Consider the following 15,412-nt stretch of genomic DNA (forward strand, 5'->3'; position numbering starts at 1 on the left):
TCAGTCCGTACCCACCACTCCATCTCCTCCCCTCGTCATAACCTCTCAGTCCGTACCCACCACTCCATCTCCTCCCCTCGTCATAACCTCTCAGTCCGTACCCACCACTCCATCTCCTCCTCTCGTCATAACCTCTCAGTCCGTACCCACCACTCCATTCTCCTCCCCTCGTCATAACCTCTCAGTCCGTACCCACCACTCCATCTCCTCCCCTCGGTCATAACCTCTCAGTCCGTACCCACCACTCCATCTCCTCCCCTCGTCATAACCTCTCAGTCCGTACCCACCACTCCATCTCCTCCCCTCGTCATAACCTCTCAGTCCGTACCCACCACTCCATCTCCTCCCCTCGTCATAACCTCTCAGTCCGGACCCACCACTCCATCTCCTACCTCTCTCGTCATAACCTCTCAGGTCCGTACCCACCACTCCATCTCCCTCCCTTCGTCATAACCTCTCAGTCCCGTACCCACCACTCCAATCTCCTCCCCTCGTCATAACCTCTCAGTCCGTACCCACCACTCCATCTCCTCCCCTCGTCATAACCTCTCAGTCCGTACCCACCACTCCATCTCCTCCCCTCGTCATAACCTCTCAGTCCGTACCCACCACTCCATCTCCTCCCCTCGTCATAACCTCTCAGTCGTACCACACCATCTCATGTCATAACTCAGTCCGTACCCACCACTCCATCTCCTCCTCTCGTCATAACCTCTCAGTCCGTACCCACCACTCCATCTCCTCCCCTCGTCATAACCTCTCAGTCCGTACCCACCACTCCATCTCCTCCCCTCGTCATAACCTCTCAGTCCGTACCCACCACTCCTCCCCTCGTCATAAACCTCTCAGTCCGTACCCACCACTCCTCCCCTCGTCATAACCTCTCAGTCCGTACCCACCACTCCATCTCCTCCCCTCGTCATAACCTCTCAGTCCGTACCCACCACTCCTCCCCTCGTCATAACCTCTCAGTCCGTACCCACCACTCCTCCCCTCGTCATAACCTCTCAGTCCGTACCCACCACTCCATCTCCTCCTCTCGTCATAACCTCTCAGTCCGTACCCACCACTCCATCTCCTCCCCTCGTCATAACCTCTCAGTCCGTACCCACCACTCCATCTCCCTCCCCTCGTCATAACCTCTCAGTCCGTACCCACCACTCCATCTCCTCCCCTCGTCATAACCTCTCAGTCCGTACCCACCACTCCATCTCCTCCCCTCGTCATAACCTCTCAGTCCGTACCCACCACTCCATCTCCTCCCCTCGTCATAACCTCTCAGTCCGTACACACGTTGAAGTCCACAGTAAATATTCTCTGTTGTCCCCTGGTTAGTCTCCTCTGGTCTGTTATATATACATACTGGCTTTTCATTTTAATGTGTGATTCTATAGTTTATCTTGACCATGTAAAGGGAAAGAGACAAATAAAATGTATTATTAGGGACCGAGTCAGGGTGCAGGAGGGTGGCCGGTACCTAGTCAGGGTGCAGGAGGGTGACCGGTACATAGTCAGGGTGCAGGAGGGTGGCCGGTACCTAGTCAGGGTGCAGGAGGGTGGCCGGTAGCCCCTAGTCAGGGTGCAGGAGGTGGCCGGTACCTAGTCAGGGTGCAGGAGGGTGGCCGGTACCTAGTCAGGTGTGCAGGAGGGTGGCCGGTACCTAGTCAGGGGTGCAGGAGGGTGGCCGGTACCTAGTCAGGGTGCAGGAGGGTGGCCGGTACCTAGTCAGGGTGCAGGAGGGTGGCCGGTACCTAGTCATGGTGCAGGAGGGTGGCCGGTACCTAGTCAGGGTGCAGGAGAGGGTGACCGGTAACCTAGTCAGGGTGCAGGAGGGTGGGCCGGTACCTAGTCAGGGTGCAGGAGGGTGGCCGGTACCTAGTCAGGGTGCAGGAGGGTGGCCGGTACCTAGTCAGGGTGCAGGAGAGGGTGACCGGTACCTAGTCAGGGTGCAGGAGGGTGGCCGGTACCTAGTCAGGGTGCAGGAGGGTCACCGGTACCTAGTCAGGGTGCAGGAGTGGACAGGTACCTAGTCAGGGTGCAGGAGGGTGGCCGGTACCTAGTCAGGGTGCAGGAGGGTGGCCGGTACCTAGTCAGGGTGCAGGAGGGTGGCCGGTACCGAGTCAGGGTGCAGGAGGGTTGGCCGGTACCTAGTCAGGGTGCAGGAGGGTGGCCGGTACCTAGTCAGGGTGCAGGAGGGTGGCCGGTACCTAGTCAGGGTGCAGGAGGGTCACCGGTACCTAGTCAGGGTGCAGGAGGGTGACAGGTACCTAGTCAGGGTGCAGGAGGGTGGCCGGTACCTAGTCAGGGTGCAGGAGGGTGGCCGGTACCTAGTCAGGGTGCAGGAGGGGTGACCGGTACCTAGTCAGGGTGCAGGAGGGTGGCGGTACCTAGTCAGGGTGCAGGAGGGTTGGCCGGTACCTAGTCAGGGTGCATGAGGGTGGCCGGTACCTAGTCAGGGTGCAGGAGGGTGGCCGGTACCTAGTCAGGGTGCCAGGAGGGTGACAGGTACCTAGTCAGGGTGCAGGAGGGGCGCCGGTACCTAGTCAGGGTGCAGGAGGGTGGCCGGTACCTAGTCAGGGTGGCAGGAGAGGGTGACCGGTACCTAGTCAGGGTGCAGGAGGGTGGCCGGTACCTAGTCAGGGTGCAGGAGGGTCACCGGTACCTAGTCAGGGGTGCAGGAGGGTGGACAGGTACTAGTCAGGGTGCAGGAGGGTGGCCGGGTACCTAGTCAGGGTGCAGGAGGGGTGGCCGGTACCTAGTCAGGGTGCAGGAGGGTGGCCGGTACCGAGTCAGGGTGCAGGAGGGTGGCCGGTACCTAGTCAGGGTGCAGGAGGGTGGCCGGTACCTAGTCAGGGTGCAGGAGGGTGGCCGGTACCTATTCAGGGTGCAGGAGGGTCACCGGTACCTAGTCAGGGGTGCAGGAGGGTGACAGTTACCTAGTCAGGGTGCAGGAGGGTGGCCGGTACCTAGTCAGGGTGCAGGAGGGTGGCCGGTACCTAGTCAGGGTGCAGGAGGGTGACGGTAACGTCAGGTGCAGGAGGGTGGACCGGTACCTAGTCAGGGTTGCAGGAGGGTGGCCGGTACCTAGTCAGGGTGCCAGGAGGGTGCCGGTACCTAGTCAGGGTGCATGAGGTGGCGGTACCTAGTCAGGGTGCAGGAGGGTGGCCGGTACCCTAGTCAGGGTTGCAGGAGGGTGGCCGGTACCTAGTCAGGGTGCAGGAGGGTGGCCGGTACCTAGTCAGGGTGCAGGAGGGTGGCCGGTACCTAGTCAGGGTTGCAGGAGGGTGACCGGTACCTAGTCAGGGTGCAGGAGGGTGGCCGGTACCTAGTCAGGGTTGCAGGAGGGTGGCCGGTACCTAGTCAGGGTGCATGAGGGTGGCCGGTACCTAGTCAGGGTGCAGGAGGGTGGCCCGGTACCTAGTCAGGGTGGCAGGAGGGTGGCCGGTACCTAGTCGGGGTGCAGGAGGGGTGACCGGTACCTAGTCGGGGTGCAGGAGGGTGGCCGGTACCTAGTCGGGGTGCAGGAGGGTGGCCGGCTACCTAGTCTGGGTGCAGGAGGGTGGCCGGTACCTAGTCTGGGTGCAGGAGGGTGGCCGGTACCTAGTCGGGTGCAGGAGGGTGGCCGGGTACCTAGTCAGGGTGCAGGAGGGTGGCCGGTACCTAGTCAGGGTGCAGGAGGGTGACCGGTACCTAGTCAGGGTGCAGGAGGGTGGCCGGTACCTAGTCAGGGTGCAGGAGGGTGGCCGGTACCTAGTCAGGGTGCAGGAGGGTGACCGGTACCTAGTCAGGGTGCAGGAGGGTGGACCGGTACCTAGTCAGGGTGCAGGAGGGTGGCCGGTAACCTAGTCAGGGTGCAGGAGGGTGGCCGGTACCTAGTCAGGGTGCAGGAGGGTGGCCGGTACCTAGTCAGGGTGCAGGAGGGTGGCCGGGTACCTAGTCAGGGTGCATGAGGGTGGCCGGTACCTAGTCAGGGTGCAGGAGGGTGGCCGGTACCCAGTCAGGGTTGCAGGAGGGTGACCGGTACCCAGTCAGGGTGCAGGAGGGTCACCGGTACCTAGTCAGGGTGCAGGAGGGTGACAGGTACCTAGTCAGGGTGCAGGAGGGTGACCGGTACCTAGTCAGGGTGGCAGGAGAGGGTGACCGGTACCTAGTCAGGGTGGCAGGAGAGGGTGACCGGTACCTAGTCAGGGTGCAGGAGGGTGACAGGTACCTAGTCAGGGTGTGCAGGAGGGTGACCGGTACCTAGTCAGGGTGCAGGAGGGTGACCGGTACCTAGTCAGGGTGCAGGAGGGTCGCCGGTACCTAGTCAGGGTGCAGGAGGGGTGACAGGTACCTAGTCAGGGTGCAGGAGGGACGCCGGGTACTAGTCAGGGTGCAGGAGGGTGACAGGTACCTAGTCAGGGTGCAGGAGGGTGACCGGTACCTAGTCAGGGGTGCAGGAGAGGGTGACCGGTACCTAGTCAGGGTGCAGGAGGGTGACCGGTACCTAGTCAGGGTGCAGGAGGGTCGCCGGTACCTAGTCAGGGTGCAGGAGGGTGACAGGTACCTAGTCAGGGTGCAGGAGGGTCGCCGGTACCTAGTCAGGGTGCAGGAGGGTGGCCGGTACCTAGTCAGGGTGCAGGAGGGTCGCCGGTACCTAGTCAGGGTGCAGGAGGGTCGCAGGTACCTAGTCAGGGTGCAGGAGGGTCGCAGGTACCTAGTCAGGGTGCAGGAGGGTCGCCGGTACCTAGTCAGGGTGCAGGAGGGTCGCCGGTACCTAGTCAGGGTGCAGGAGGGGGTGACCGGTACCTAGTCAGGGTGCAGGAGGGGGTCACCGGTACCTAGTCAGGGTGCAGGAGGGTGACAGGTACCTAGTCAGGGTGCAGGAGGGTGGCCGGTACCTAGTCAGGGTGCAGGAGGGTCACCGGTACCTAGTCAGGGTGCAGGAGGGTGACAGGTACCTAGTCAGGGTGCAGGAGGGTGACCGGTACCTAGTCAGGGTGCAGGAGGGTGACCGGTACCTAGTCAGGGTGCAGGAGGGTGACAGGTACCTAGTCAGGGTGCAGGAGGGTCGCCGGTACCTAGTCACGGGTGCAGGAGGGTGACCGGTACCTAGTCAGGGTGCAGGAGGGTGACAGGTACCTAGTCAGGGTGCAGGAGGGTGACAGGTACCTAGTCAGGGGCAGGAGGGTGACGGTACCTAGTCAGGTGCAGGAGGGTCACCGGTACCTAGTCAGGGTGCAGGGAGGGTGACAGGTACCTAGTCAGGGTGCAGGAGGGTGGCCGGTACCTAGTCAGGGTGCAGGAGGGTGGCCGGTACCTAGTCAGGGTGCAGGAGGGTGGCCGGTACCTAGTCAGGGTGCAGGAGGGTGGCCGGTACCTAGTCAGGGTGCAGGAGGGTGACCGGTACCTAGTCAGGGTGCAGGAGGGTGGCCGGTACCTAGTCAGGGTGCAGGAGGGTGACCTGTACCTAGTCAGGGTGCAGGAGGGTGACCGGTACCTAGTCAGGGTGCAGGAGGGTGACCGGTACCTAGTCAGGGTGCAGGAGGGTGACCGGTACCTAGTCAGGGTGCAGGGAGGGTGACCGGTACCTAGTCAGGGTGCAGGAGGGTCGCCGGTACCTAGTCAGGGTGCAGGAGGGTGACAGGTACCTAGTCAGGGTGCAGGAGGGTCGCCGGTACCTAGTCAGGGTGCAGGAGGGTCGCCGGTACCTAGTCAGGGTGCAGGAGGGTCGCCGGTACCTAGTCAGGGTGCAGGAGGGTCGCCGGTACCTAGTCAGGGTGCAGGAGAGGGTCGCCGGTACCTAGTCAGGGTGCAGGAGGTGTCGCCGGTACCGAGTCACGGTGCAGGAGAGGGTCACCGGTACCTAGTCAGGGTGCAGGAGGGTCACCGGTACCTAGTCAGGGTGCAGGAGGGTCACCGGTACCTAGTCAGGGTGCAGGAGGGTCACCGTACCTAGTCAGGGTGCAGGAGGGTCACCGGTACCTAGTCTGGGTGCAGGAAGGGTCGCCGGTACCTAGTCAGGGTGGCAGGAGAGGGTCTCTCTTTAGAATGTTGTTTACATACATCTCGAATAACGTTCCAACCGGAGAATTAGAATGACTTCAGATGACCGGTGTGGAACGCAGGTGCTTCCCCTGTGAACGCGCATGGTGAAAGCATGGTCCACTCATGGCTGTGGTGACTATTTCCTGTCTCATTCGACCCCCCTTCACATTAGAGTCATCAGACAATGTTCTATTGACTGTTGACATCTAGTGGAAGGGGTAGGAAGTGAAAACTCATCCATATCTCGCTGTAATTTCAATTGGTTGAAAATCTGCCACCCCCAGAAAAACCAGGAAGTGGAGTTTCTGAGGTTTTTGCACGCTATATGAGTTCTGTTATATTCGCAGACATAATTCAAAACAGTTTTAGAACCTTCAGAGTGTTTTCTATCCCATAATAATATGCAAATATTAGCAACTATGACTGAGGAGCAGGCCATTTGATATGGGCACCTTTCATCCAAGCTACTCAATACTGCCCCTGCAGCCATAAGAAGTTAACTCATTATTTGCATGTGTAAAGATAGTTACAACATGATAGTGCTTGCTTTGTTCTCCAACTCATCTTGTGCTCTTTCTGTCATCCTGTGAACCCCGTTCATTGCTGTTCACAGCTATATTTATTATTATGCTTTCACCTCCTTCCTTTTCTCCCTCCCTCCTTCCTCTTCACCTCCCTTTCCCTCCCTCTCCCTCCTCCTCCCCCTCTCCCCTCCTTCCTTTTCTCCCTTCCTCTCCCTCCCTCCCTCCTTCCTCTTCCCCTCCCCTTCTCCCTCCTCCTCCCCCTCTCCCTCCTTCTCCTCCCTCTCTCCCAACCTCTCTCCTCCCTCCCTCTCCTCCTCCTCCTCCCCCTCTCCCTCCTCTTCCTCCTCCCTCTCCCTCCTCCCTCTCTCCAGGTGATTGATATGAACGAGTACCAACGGAGGAGGTTTGCGTGTCGTATCATTGACTGTCTGTTTAACACAGTGACAGGGAAGAAGATCGCCCTGCTGGGATTCTCCTTTAAGAAAGACACTGGAGACACCAGGTATCTATTTCCTATCTTCTATTCTTCTCCTCTCCTCCTCGTTCCCTCTCTCCTCTCCTCCTCATTCCCTCTCTTCCTCCTCGTTCCCTCTCTTCCTCCTTGTTCCCTCTCTTCCTCCTCGTTCCCTCTCTTCCTCCTCGTTCCCTCTCTTCCTCCTCGTTCCCTCTCTTCCTCCTCGTTCCCTCTCTTCCTCCTCGTTCCCTCTCTTCCTCCTCGTTCCCTCTCTTCCTCCCTCGTTCCCTCTCTTCCTCCTCGTTCCCTCTCTTCCTCCTCGTTCCCTCTCTTCTTCCTCGTTCCCTCTCTTCCTCCTCGTTCCCTCTCTTCCTCCTCGTTCCCTCTCTTCCTCCTCGTTCCCTCTCTTCCTCCTCGTTCCCTCTCTTCCTCCTCGTTCCCTCTCTCCTCTCCTCCTCGTTCCCTCTCTCCTCTCCTCCTCGTTCCCTCTCTTCCTCCTCGTTCCCTCTCTTCCTCCTCGTTCCCTCTCTTCCTCCTCGTTCCCTCTCTTCCTCCTCGTTCCCTCTCTTCCTCCTCGTTCCCTTCTCTTCCTCCACGTTCCCACCCTCTCTTCCTCCTCGTTCCCTCTCTTCCTCCACGTTCCCTCTCTTCCTCCTCGTTCCCTCTTCTCCTCCTCGTTCCCTCTCTTCCTCCTCGTTCCCTCTCTTCCTCCTCGTTCCCTCTCTTCCTCCTCGTTCCCTCTCTCCTCTCCTCCTCGTTCCCTCTCTTCCTCCTCGTTCCCTCTCTTCCTCCTCGTTCCCTCTTCCTCCTCGTTCCCTCTCTTCCTCCTCGTCCCTCTCTCCCTCCTCGTTCCCTCTCTCCCTCCTCGTTCCCTCTCTTCCTCCTCGTTCCCTCTCTTCCTCCTCGTTCCCTCTCTTCCTCCTCGTTCCCTCTCTTCCTCCTCGTTCCCTCTCTTCCTCCTCGTTCCCTCTCTTCCTCCTCGTTCCCTCTCTTCCTCCTCGTTCCCTCTCTTCCTCCTCGTTCCCTCTCCTCTCCTCCTCGTTCCCTCTCTTCCTCCTCGTTCCCTCTCTTCCTCCTCGTTCCCTCTCTCCTCTCCTCCTCGTTCCCTCTCTCCTCTCCTCCTCGTTCCCTCTCTTCCTCCTTGTTCCCTCTCTCCTCTCCTCCTCGTTCCCTCTCTCCTCTCCTCCTCGTTCCCTCTCTCCTCTCCTCCTCGTTCCCTCTCTCCTCTCCTCCTCGTTCCCTCTCTCCTCTCCTCCTCGTTCCCTCTCTCCTCTCCTCCTCGTTCCCTCTCTCCTCTCCTCCTCGTTCCCTCTCTCCTCTCCTCCTCGTTCCCTCTCTTCCTCCTCGTTCCCTCTCTTCTCTTTCTTCTCTTGTTGAAACATCCATTCCTTTCTTTCTCTCGCTCTCTCTCAATTCAAGGGTCTTTATTTTCATGGGAAACTTAGATGAGTAGATAATAAACTAAAGTGAAATAAACAATATAAAACTACCAGTAAACATTACACTCCAAAAGAATAAAGACATTTCAAATGTCATATTATCTCTATATACATATTATCTCTGTATGATGTAACACATCTCTCTCTGTCTCTCTCTCATATTATCTCTATATACATATTATCTCTGTATGATGTAACACATCTCTCTCTGTATCTCTCTCATATTATCTCTATATACATATTATCTCTGTATGATGTAACACATCTCTCTCTGTCTCTCTCTCATATTATCTCTATATACATATTATCTCTGTATGATGTAACACATCTCTCTCTGTCTCTCTCTCATATTATCTCTATATACATATTATCTCTGTATGATGTAACACATCTCTCTCTGTCTCTCTCTCATATTATCTCTATATACATATTATCTCTGTATGATGTAACACATCTCTCTCTGTCTCTCTCTCATATTATCTCTATATACATATTATCTCTGTATGATGTAACACATCTCTCTCTGTATCTCTCTCATATTATCTCTATATACATATTATCTCTGTATGATGTAACACATCTCTCTCTGTCTCTCTCTCATATTATCTCTATATACATATTATCTCTGTATGATGTAACACATCTCTCTCTGTCTCTCTCTCATATTATCTCTATATACATATTATCTCTGTGTACAGTGTTGTAATGATGTAACACATCTCTCTCTGTCTCTCTCTCATATTATCTCTATATACATATTATCTCTGTATGATGTAACACATCTCTCTCTGTCTCTCTCTCATATTATCTCTATATACATATTATCTCTGTATGATGTAACACATCTCTCTCTGTCTCTCTCTCATATTATCTCTATATACATATTATCTCTGTATGATGTAACACATCTCTCTCTGTCTCTCTCTCATATTATCTCTATATACATATTATCTCTGTGTACAGTGTTGTAATGATGTAACACATCTCTCTCTGTCTCTCTCTCATATTATCTCTATATACATATTATCTCTGTATGATGTAACACATCTCTCTCTGTCTCTCTCTCATATTATCTCTATATACATATTATCTCTGTATGATGTAACACATCTCTCTCTGTCTCTCTCTCATATTATCTCTATATACATATTATCTCTGTATGATGTAACACATCTCTCTCTGTATCTCTCTCATATTATCTCTATATACATATTATCTCTGTATGATGTAACACATCTCTCTCTGTCTCTCTCTCATATTATCTCTATATACATATTATCTCTGTATGATGTAACACATCTCTCTCTGTATCTCTCTCATATTATCTCTATATACATATTATCTCTGTATGATGTAACACATCTCTCTCTGTATCTCTCTCATATTATCTCTATATACATACTATCTGTATTATCTCTGTATACAGTGTTGTAACGATGTGCAAATATAGAAGCATAAATATGGGTTGTATTTACAATGGTGTTTGTTCTTCACTGGTTGCCCTTTTCTTGTGGCAACAGGTCACAAATCTTGCTGCTGTGATGTCCTCATGTGGTATTTCACCCAGTAGATGTGGGAGTTTATCAAATTTGGAATTGTTTTCTAATTCTTTGTGGGTCTGTGTAATCTGAGGGAAATATGTGTCTCTAATATGGTCATACATTGGGCAGGAGGTTAGGAGGTGCAGCTCAGTTTCCACCTCATTTTGTGGGCAGTGAGCACATAGCCTGTCTTCTCTTGAGAGCCATGTCTGCCTACGGCGGCCTTTCTCAATAGCAAGGCTATGCTCACTGAGTCTGTACATAGTCAAAGCTTTCCTTAAGTTTGGGTCAGTCACAGTGGTCAGGTATTCTGCCGCTGTGTATTCTCTATTTAGGGTCAGTCACAGTGGTCAGGTATTCTGCCGCTGTGTACTCTCTATTTAGGGTCAGTCACAGTGGTCAGGTATTCTGCCGCTGTGTACTCTCTATTTAGGATCAGTCACAGTGGTCAGGTATTCTGCCGCTGTGTACTCTCTATTTAGGATCAGTCACAGTGGTCAGGTATTCTGCCGCTGTGTACTCTCTATTTAGGGTCAGTCACAGTGGTCAGGTATTCTGCCACTGTGTACTCTCTGTTTAGGGTCAGTCACAGTGGTCAGGTATTCTGCCACTGTGTACTCTCTATTTAGGGTCAGTCACAGTGGTCAGGTATTCTGCCGCTGTGTACTCTCTGTTTAGGGTCAGTCACAGTGGTCAGGTATTCTGCCACTGTGTACTCTCTATTTAGGGTCAGTCACAGTGGTCAGGTATTCTGCCACTGTGTCCTCTCTGTTTAGGGTCAGTCACAGTGGTCAGGTATTCTGCCGCTGTGTACTCTCTATTTAGGGTCAGTCACAGTGGTCAGGTATTCTGCCGCTGTGTACTCTCTGTTTAGGGTCAGTCACAGTGGTCAGGTATTCTGCCGCTGTGTACTCTCTGTTTAGGGTCAGTCATAGTGGTCAGGTATTCTGCCGCTGTGTACTCTCTGTTTAGGGTCAGTCACAGTGGTCAGGTATTCTGCCGCTGTGTACTCTCTGTTTAGGGTCAGTCACAGTGGTCAGGTATTCTGCCGCTGTGTACTCTCTGTTTAGGGTCAGTCATAGTGGTCAGGTATTCTGCCGCTGTGTACTCTCTGTTTAGGGTCAGTCACAGTGGTCAGGTATTCTGCCACTCTCTGTTTAGGGTCAGTCACAGTGGTCAGGTATTCTGCCGCTGTGTACTCTCTGTTTAGGGTCAGTCATAGTGGTCAGGTATTCTGCCGCTGTGTACTCTCTGTTTAGGGTCAGTCACAGTGGTCAGGTATTCTGCCGCTGTGTACTCTCTGTTTAGGGTCAGTCATAGTGGTCAGGTATTCTGCCGCTGTGTACTCTCTGTGTAGGACCAAATAGCATTCTAGTTTGCTCTGTTTTTTTGTTAATTCTTTCCAATGTGTCAAGTAGTTATCTGTTTGTTTTCTCATGATTTGGTTGGGTCTAATTGTGCTGCTGTCCTGGAGCTGTGTGGGGTCTGTTTATGAACAGAGCCCCAGGACCAGCTTGCTTAGGGGACTCTTCTCCAGGTTCATCTCTCTGTAGGTGATGGATTTATCATGGAAGGTTTGGGAATCGCTTCCTTTTAGGTGGTTGTAGAATTTAACAGCTTTTTTCCTGATTTTGATCATTATTTGGTGTTCTACACGGAGGTTATTTTTTCAGAATTCTTCATGCAGAGTCTCAATTTGGTGTTTGTCCCATTTTGTGAATTCTTGGTTGGTGAGCGAACCCCAGACCTCACAACCATAAAGGGAAATTAGTTTTACAACTAATTGAAGTCATTTTAGCCAGATCCTAATTGGTGTGTTGAATTTGATCTTCCTTTTGATGGCATAGAATGCCCTTCTTGCCTTGTCTCTCAGATCGTTCACAGCTTTGTGGAAGTTACCTGTGGCGATGATGTTTAGGCCGAGGTATGTATAGTTTTTTGTGTGCTCTAGGACAACGGTGTCTAGATGGAATTTGTATTTGTGGTCCTGGTGACTGGACCTTTTCTGGAACACCATTATTTTGGTCTTACTGAGATTTACTGTCAGGGCCCAGGTCTGTCTGGGCCCAGGTCTGTCAGGGCCCAGGTCTGTCAGGGCCCAGGTCTGTCAGGGCCCAGGTCTGTCAGGGCCCAGGTCTGTCAGAATCTGTGCATAAGATCTAGGTGCTGCTGTAGGCCCTCCTTGGTTGGTGACAGAAGCACCAGATCATCAGCAAACAGCAGACATTTGACTTTGGATTCTAATTGGGTGAGGCCGGGTGCTGCAGACTTTTCTAGTGCCCGCGCCAATTCGTTGATATATATGTTGAAGAGGGTGGGGCTTAAGCTGCATCCCTGTCTAACCCCACGGCCTCTTGGGAAGCAATGTGTGTTCTTTGACAATTTTAACCGCACACTTGTTGTTTGTGTACATGGATTTTATAATGTCGTATGTTTTACCCCCAACACCACTTTCCATCCATTTGTATAGCAGACCCTCATGCCAGATTGAGTCCAAAGCTTTTTTGAAATCAACAAATCATGAGAAGACTTTGCCTTAGTTTTGGTTTGTTTGTCAATTAGGGTGTGCAGGGTGAATACGTGGTCTGTTGTACGGTAATTTGGTAAAAAGCCAATTTGACATTTGCTCAGTACATTGTTTTCATTGAGGAAATGTACGAGTCTGCTGTTAATGATAATGCAGAGGATTTTCCCAAGGTTACTGTTGACACATATTCCACGGTAGTTATTGGGGTCAAATTTGTCTCTCTCTGTCTCTGTTTTGTGTAGTGCCTGTCTCTCTCTCCTCGGTCTCCTCTCTCTCTGTCCCCTCTCTCTCCTCGTTCTCCTCTCTCTCTGTCCCCTCTCTCTCCTCGGTCTCCTCTCTCTCTGTCCCCTCTCTCTCTCCTCGGTCTCCTCTCTCTCTGTCCCCTCTCTCTCTCCTTGGTCTCCTCTCTCCTCGGTCTCCTCTCTCTCTGTCCCCTCTCTCTCTCCTTGGTCTCCTCTCTCTCTGTCCCCTCTCTCTCTCCTCGGTCTCCCCTCTCTCTCCTCGGTCTCCTCTCTCTCTGTCCCCTCTCTCTCCTCGGTCTCTCCTCTCTCTCCTCGGTCTCCTCTCTCTCTGTCCCCTCTCTCTCTCTCCTCGGTCTTCTCTCCTCGGTCTCCCCTCTCTCTCCTCGGTCTCCTCTCTCTCTGTCCCCTCTCTCTCTCCTTGGTCTCCTCTCTCTCTGTCCCCTCTCTCTCTCTCCTCTATCTCGTGTGTTTCAGGTTAATCAGTGTGTGTGTGTGTGTGTGTGTGTGTGTCAGGTTAATCAGTGTGTATGGGTAAAGTGCATGTCTTGGAACCTTGACCTGATATACTCATATAGAACACACATTAACCCCCCAGAGTTAATCATTCATATTATGGGATGCCAAGTAGCTTAGCGATTTAAGATTGTTGGGCCAGTACTGATAGGTTGCTGGTTCGAATCTTCCAGTCGACTAGGTGGGAGAGAAAAATCGATCTGTGCCCTTGAGCAAGGCACTTAACTGCTCCTGTAAGCCTGCTAAATGACTGACGTGTGTGTGTGTGTGTGTGTGTGTGTGTGTGTGTGTGTGTGTGTGTGTGTGTGTGTGTGTGTGTGTGTGTGTGTGTCACTCAGGGAGTCTTCTAGTATCTATATATCTAAGTACCTGATGGACGAGGGAGCCAAGCTCCACATCTACGACCCCAAAGTCCTGAAGGAACAGATCATTCTGGACCTCTCTCAACCACACATCTCTGAAGACCCTCACAGAGGTAGAGGAGGGAGGGGGGGGTATGTCTGCCTGCCTGTCTGATCTGGTCACAGTGTCTATGTGATGGTGTATCTGTGTATTGTAGTGTCTGATCTGGTCACAGTGTCTATGTGACGGTGTATCTGTGTATTGTAGTGTCTATGTGACGGTGTATCTGTGTATTGTAGTATCTGTGTATTGTAGTGTCTGAGCTGGTCACAGTGTCTGTGTGACGGTGTATCTGTGTATTGTAGTGTCTATGTGACGGTGTATCTGTGTATTGTAGTGTCTGAGCTGGTCACAGTGTCAGTGGATCCCTACCAGGCCTGTCAGGGGGCACACGCTCTGGTCGTCTGCACCGAGTGGGACATGTTCAAGGTGAGAGAGACACACACACACACACTGCTCCAATCCTATAAACACCTAACATCGTGTGTGTGTGTGTGTGTGTGTGTGGGAGCTGGACTATGAGATGATCTATGACCACATATTCTCCTCCTTTCCCTGTGTGTGTGTGTGTGTGTGTGTGTGTGTGTGTGTGTGTATCTCTGTGTGTGTGTGTGTGTGTGTGTGTGTAGGAGCTGGACTATGAGATGATCTATGACCACATGTTGAAACCAGCGTTTCTGTTTGACGGCCGTCGCCTGTTGGACCAGCTCCACCCCCGCCTGCAGAACATTGGCTTCCAGGTACACACACACACTCACACAGACACACACACACACACACATACACTGTGTGTGTCTGTCTCTCTCTCTCTGTCTCTCTGTGTCTCATTTTTCCAAAGTCCTACATTATACAACAGTCTCATAGTCGTGTGATTCGCTTAGTATTTTTTATTGATTAGCATGTTACTCAGTAAATCCCCCCCCCCCCCCTAAGTTCCAGACAGACCCACACTGTTACCAGGCTCCATGCCCCCAGCATGTCAGGCCTGGGGGGGACGAGGTTCACTCCGTACACACACCCAGTAAAACTATGTTCTCACTACAATAACCAGACTGCATCTCCTCTGTGTGTTTCCTGCAGATCGAAACCATCGGTAAGAAGGTGACGACATCTCGTATCCCCTACACACCCACGGCCGGAGTCCCTCGTATCAGCATCAACCCTGAACCCCCGACCAAGAAGACCAAAGTCTGACTCTGACACACACACACACACCCCTCAGAATCAACCCTGAACCCCCGACCAAGAAGACCAACGTCTGACTCTGACACACACACCCCTCAGCATCATCCTGAACCCCCGACCAAGAAGACCAAAGTCTGACACACACCCCTCAGCATCAAACTGAACCCCCGACCAAGAAGACCAACGTCTGACACACACACCCCTCAGCATCAACCCTGAACCCCCGACCAAGAAGACCAACGTCTGACACACACCCCTCAGCATCAACCCTGAACCCCCGACCAAGAAGACCAACGTCTGACGCACACCCCTCAGCATCAACCCTGAACCCCCGACCAAGAAGACCAACGTCTGACGCACACCCCTCAGCATCAACCCTGAACCCCCGACCAAGAAGACCAACGTCTGACACACACCCCTCAGCATCAACCCTGAACCCCCGACCAAGAAGACCAACGTCTGACGCACACCCCTCAGCATCAACCCTGAACCCCCGACCAAGAAGACCAACGTCTGACGCACACCCCTCAGCATCAACCCTGAACCCCCGACCAAGAA

The 15,412-nt window shown here is 53.1% G+C and overlaps 1 protein-coding gene across 1 annotated transcript in view; it reads left to right on the plus strand.

The window, feature by feature from the left end:
- ugdh (UDP-glucose 6-dehydrogenase) overlaps positions 1 to 15,412 on the plus strand; it is a 31,041-nt gene extending 15,629 nt beyond the window's left edge. The window contains 5 exon segments of the mRNA XM_031816464.1: positions 6,923 to 7,053; positions 13,606 to 13,742; positions 14,007 to 14,098; positions 14,299 to 14,409; positions 14,750 to 15,412. Coding sequence (XP_031672324.1) covers positions 6,923 to 7,053; positions 13,606 to 13,742; positions 14,007 to 14,098; positions 14,299 to 14,409; positions 14,750 to 14,863 — 585 coding nt within the window. The 3' untranslated portion in view covers positions 14,864 to 15,412.

This window comes from Oncorhynchus kisutch, unplaced genomic scaffold, assembly GCF_002021735.2.
Source record: "Oncorhynchus kisutch isolate 150728-3 unplaced genomic scaffold, Okis_V2 scaffold801, whole genome shotgun sequence".
In the NCBI taxonomy this organism is placed as follows: Eukaryota; Metazoa; Chordata; class Actinopteri; order Salmoniformes; family Salmonidae; genus Oncorhynchus; species Oncorhynchus kisutch.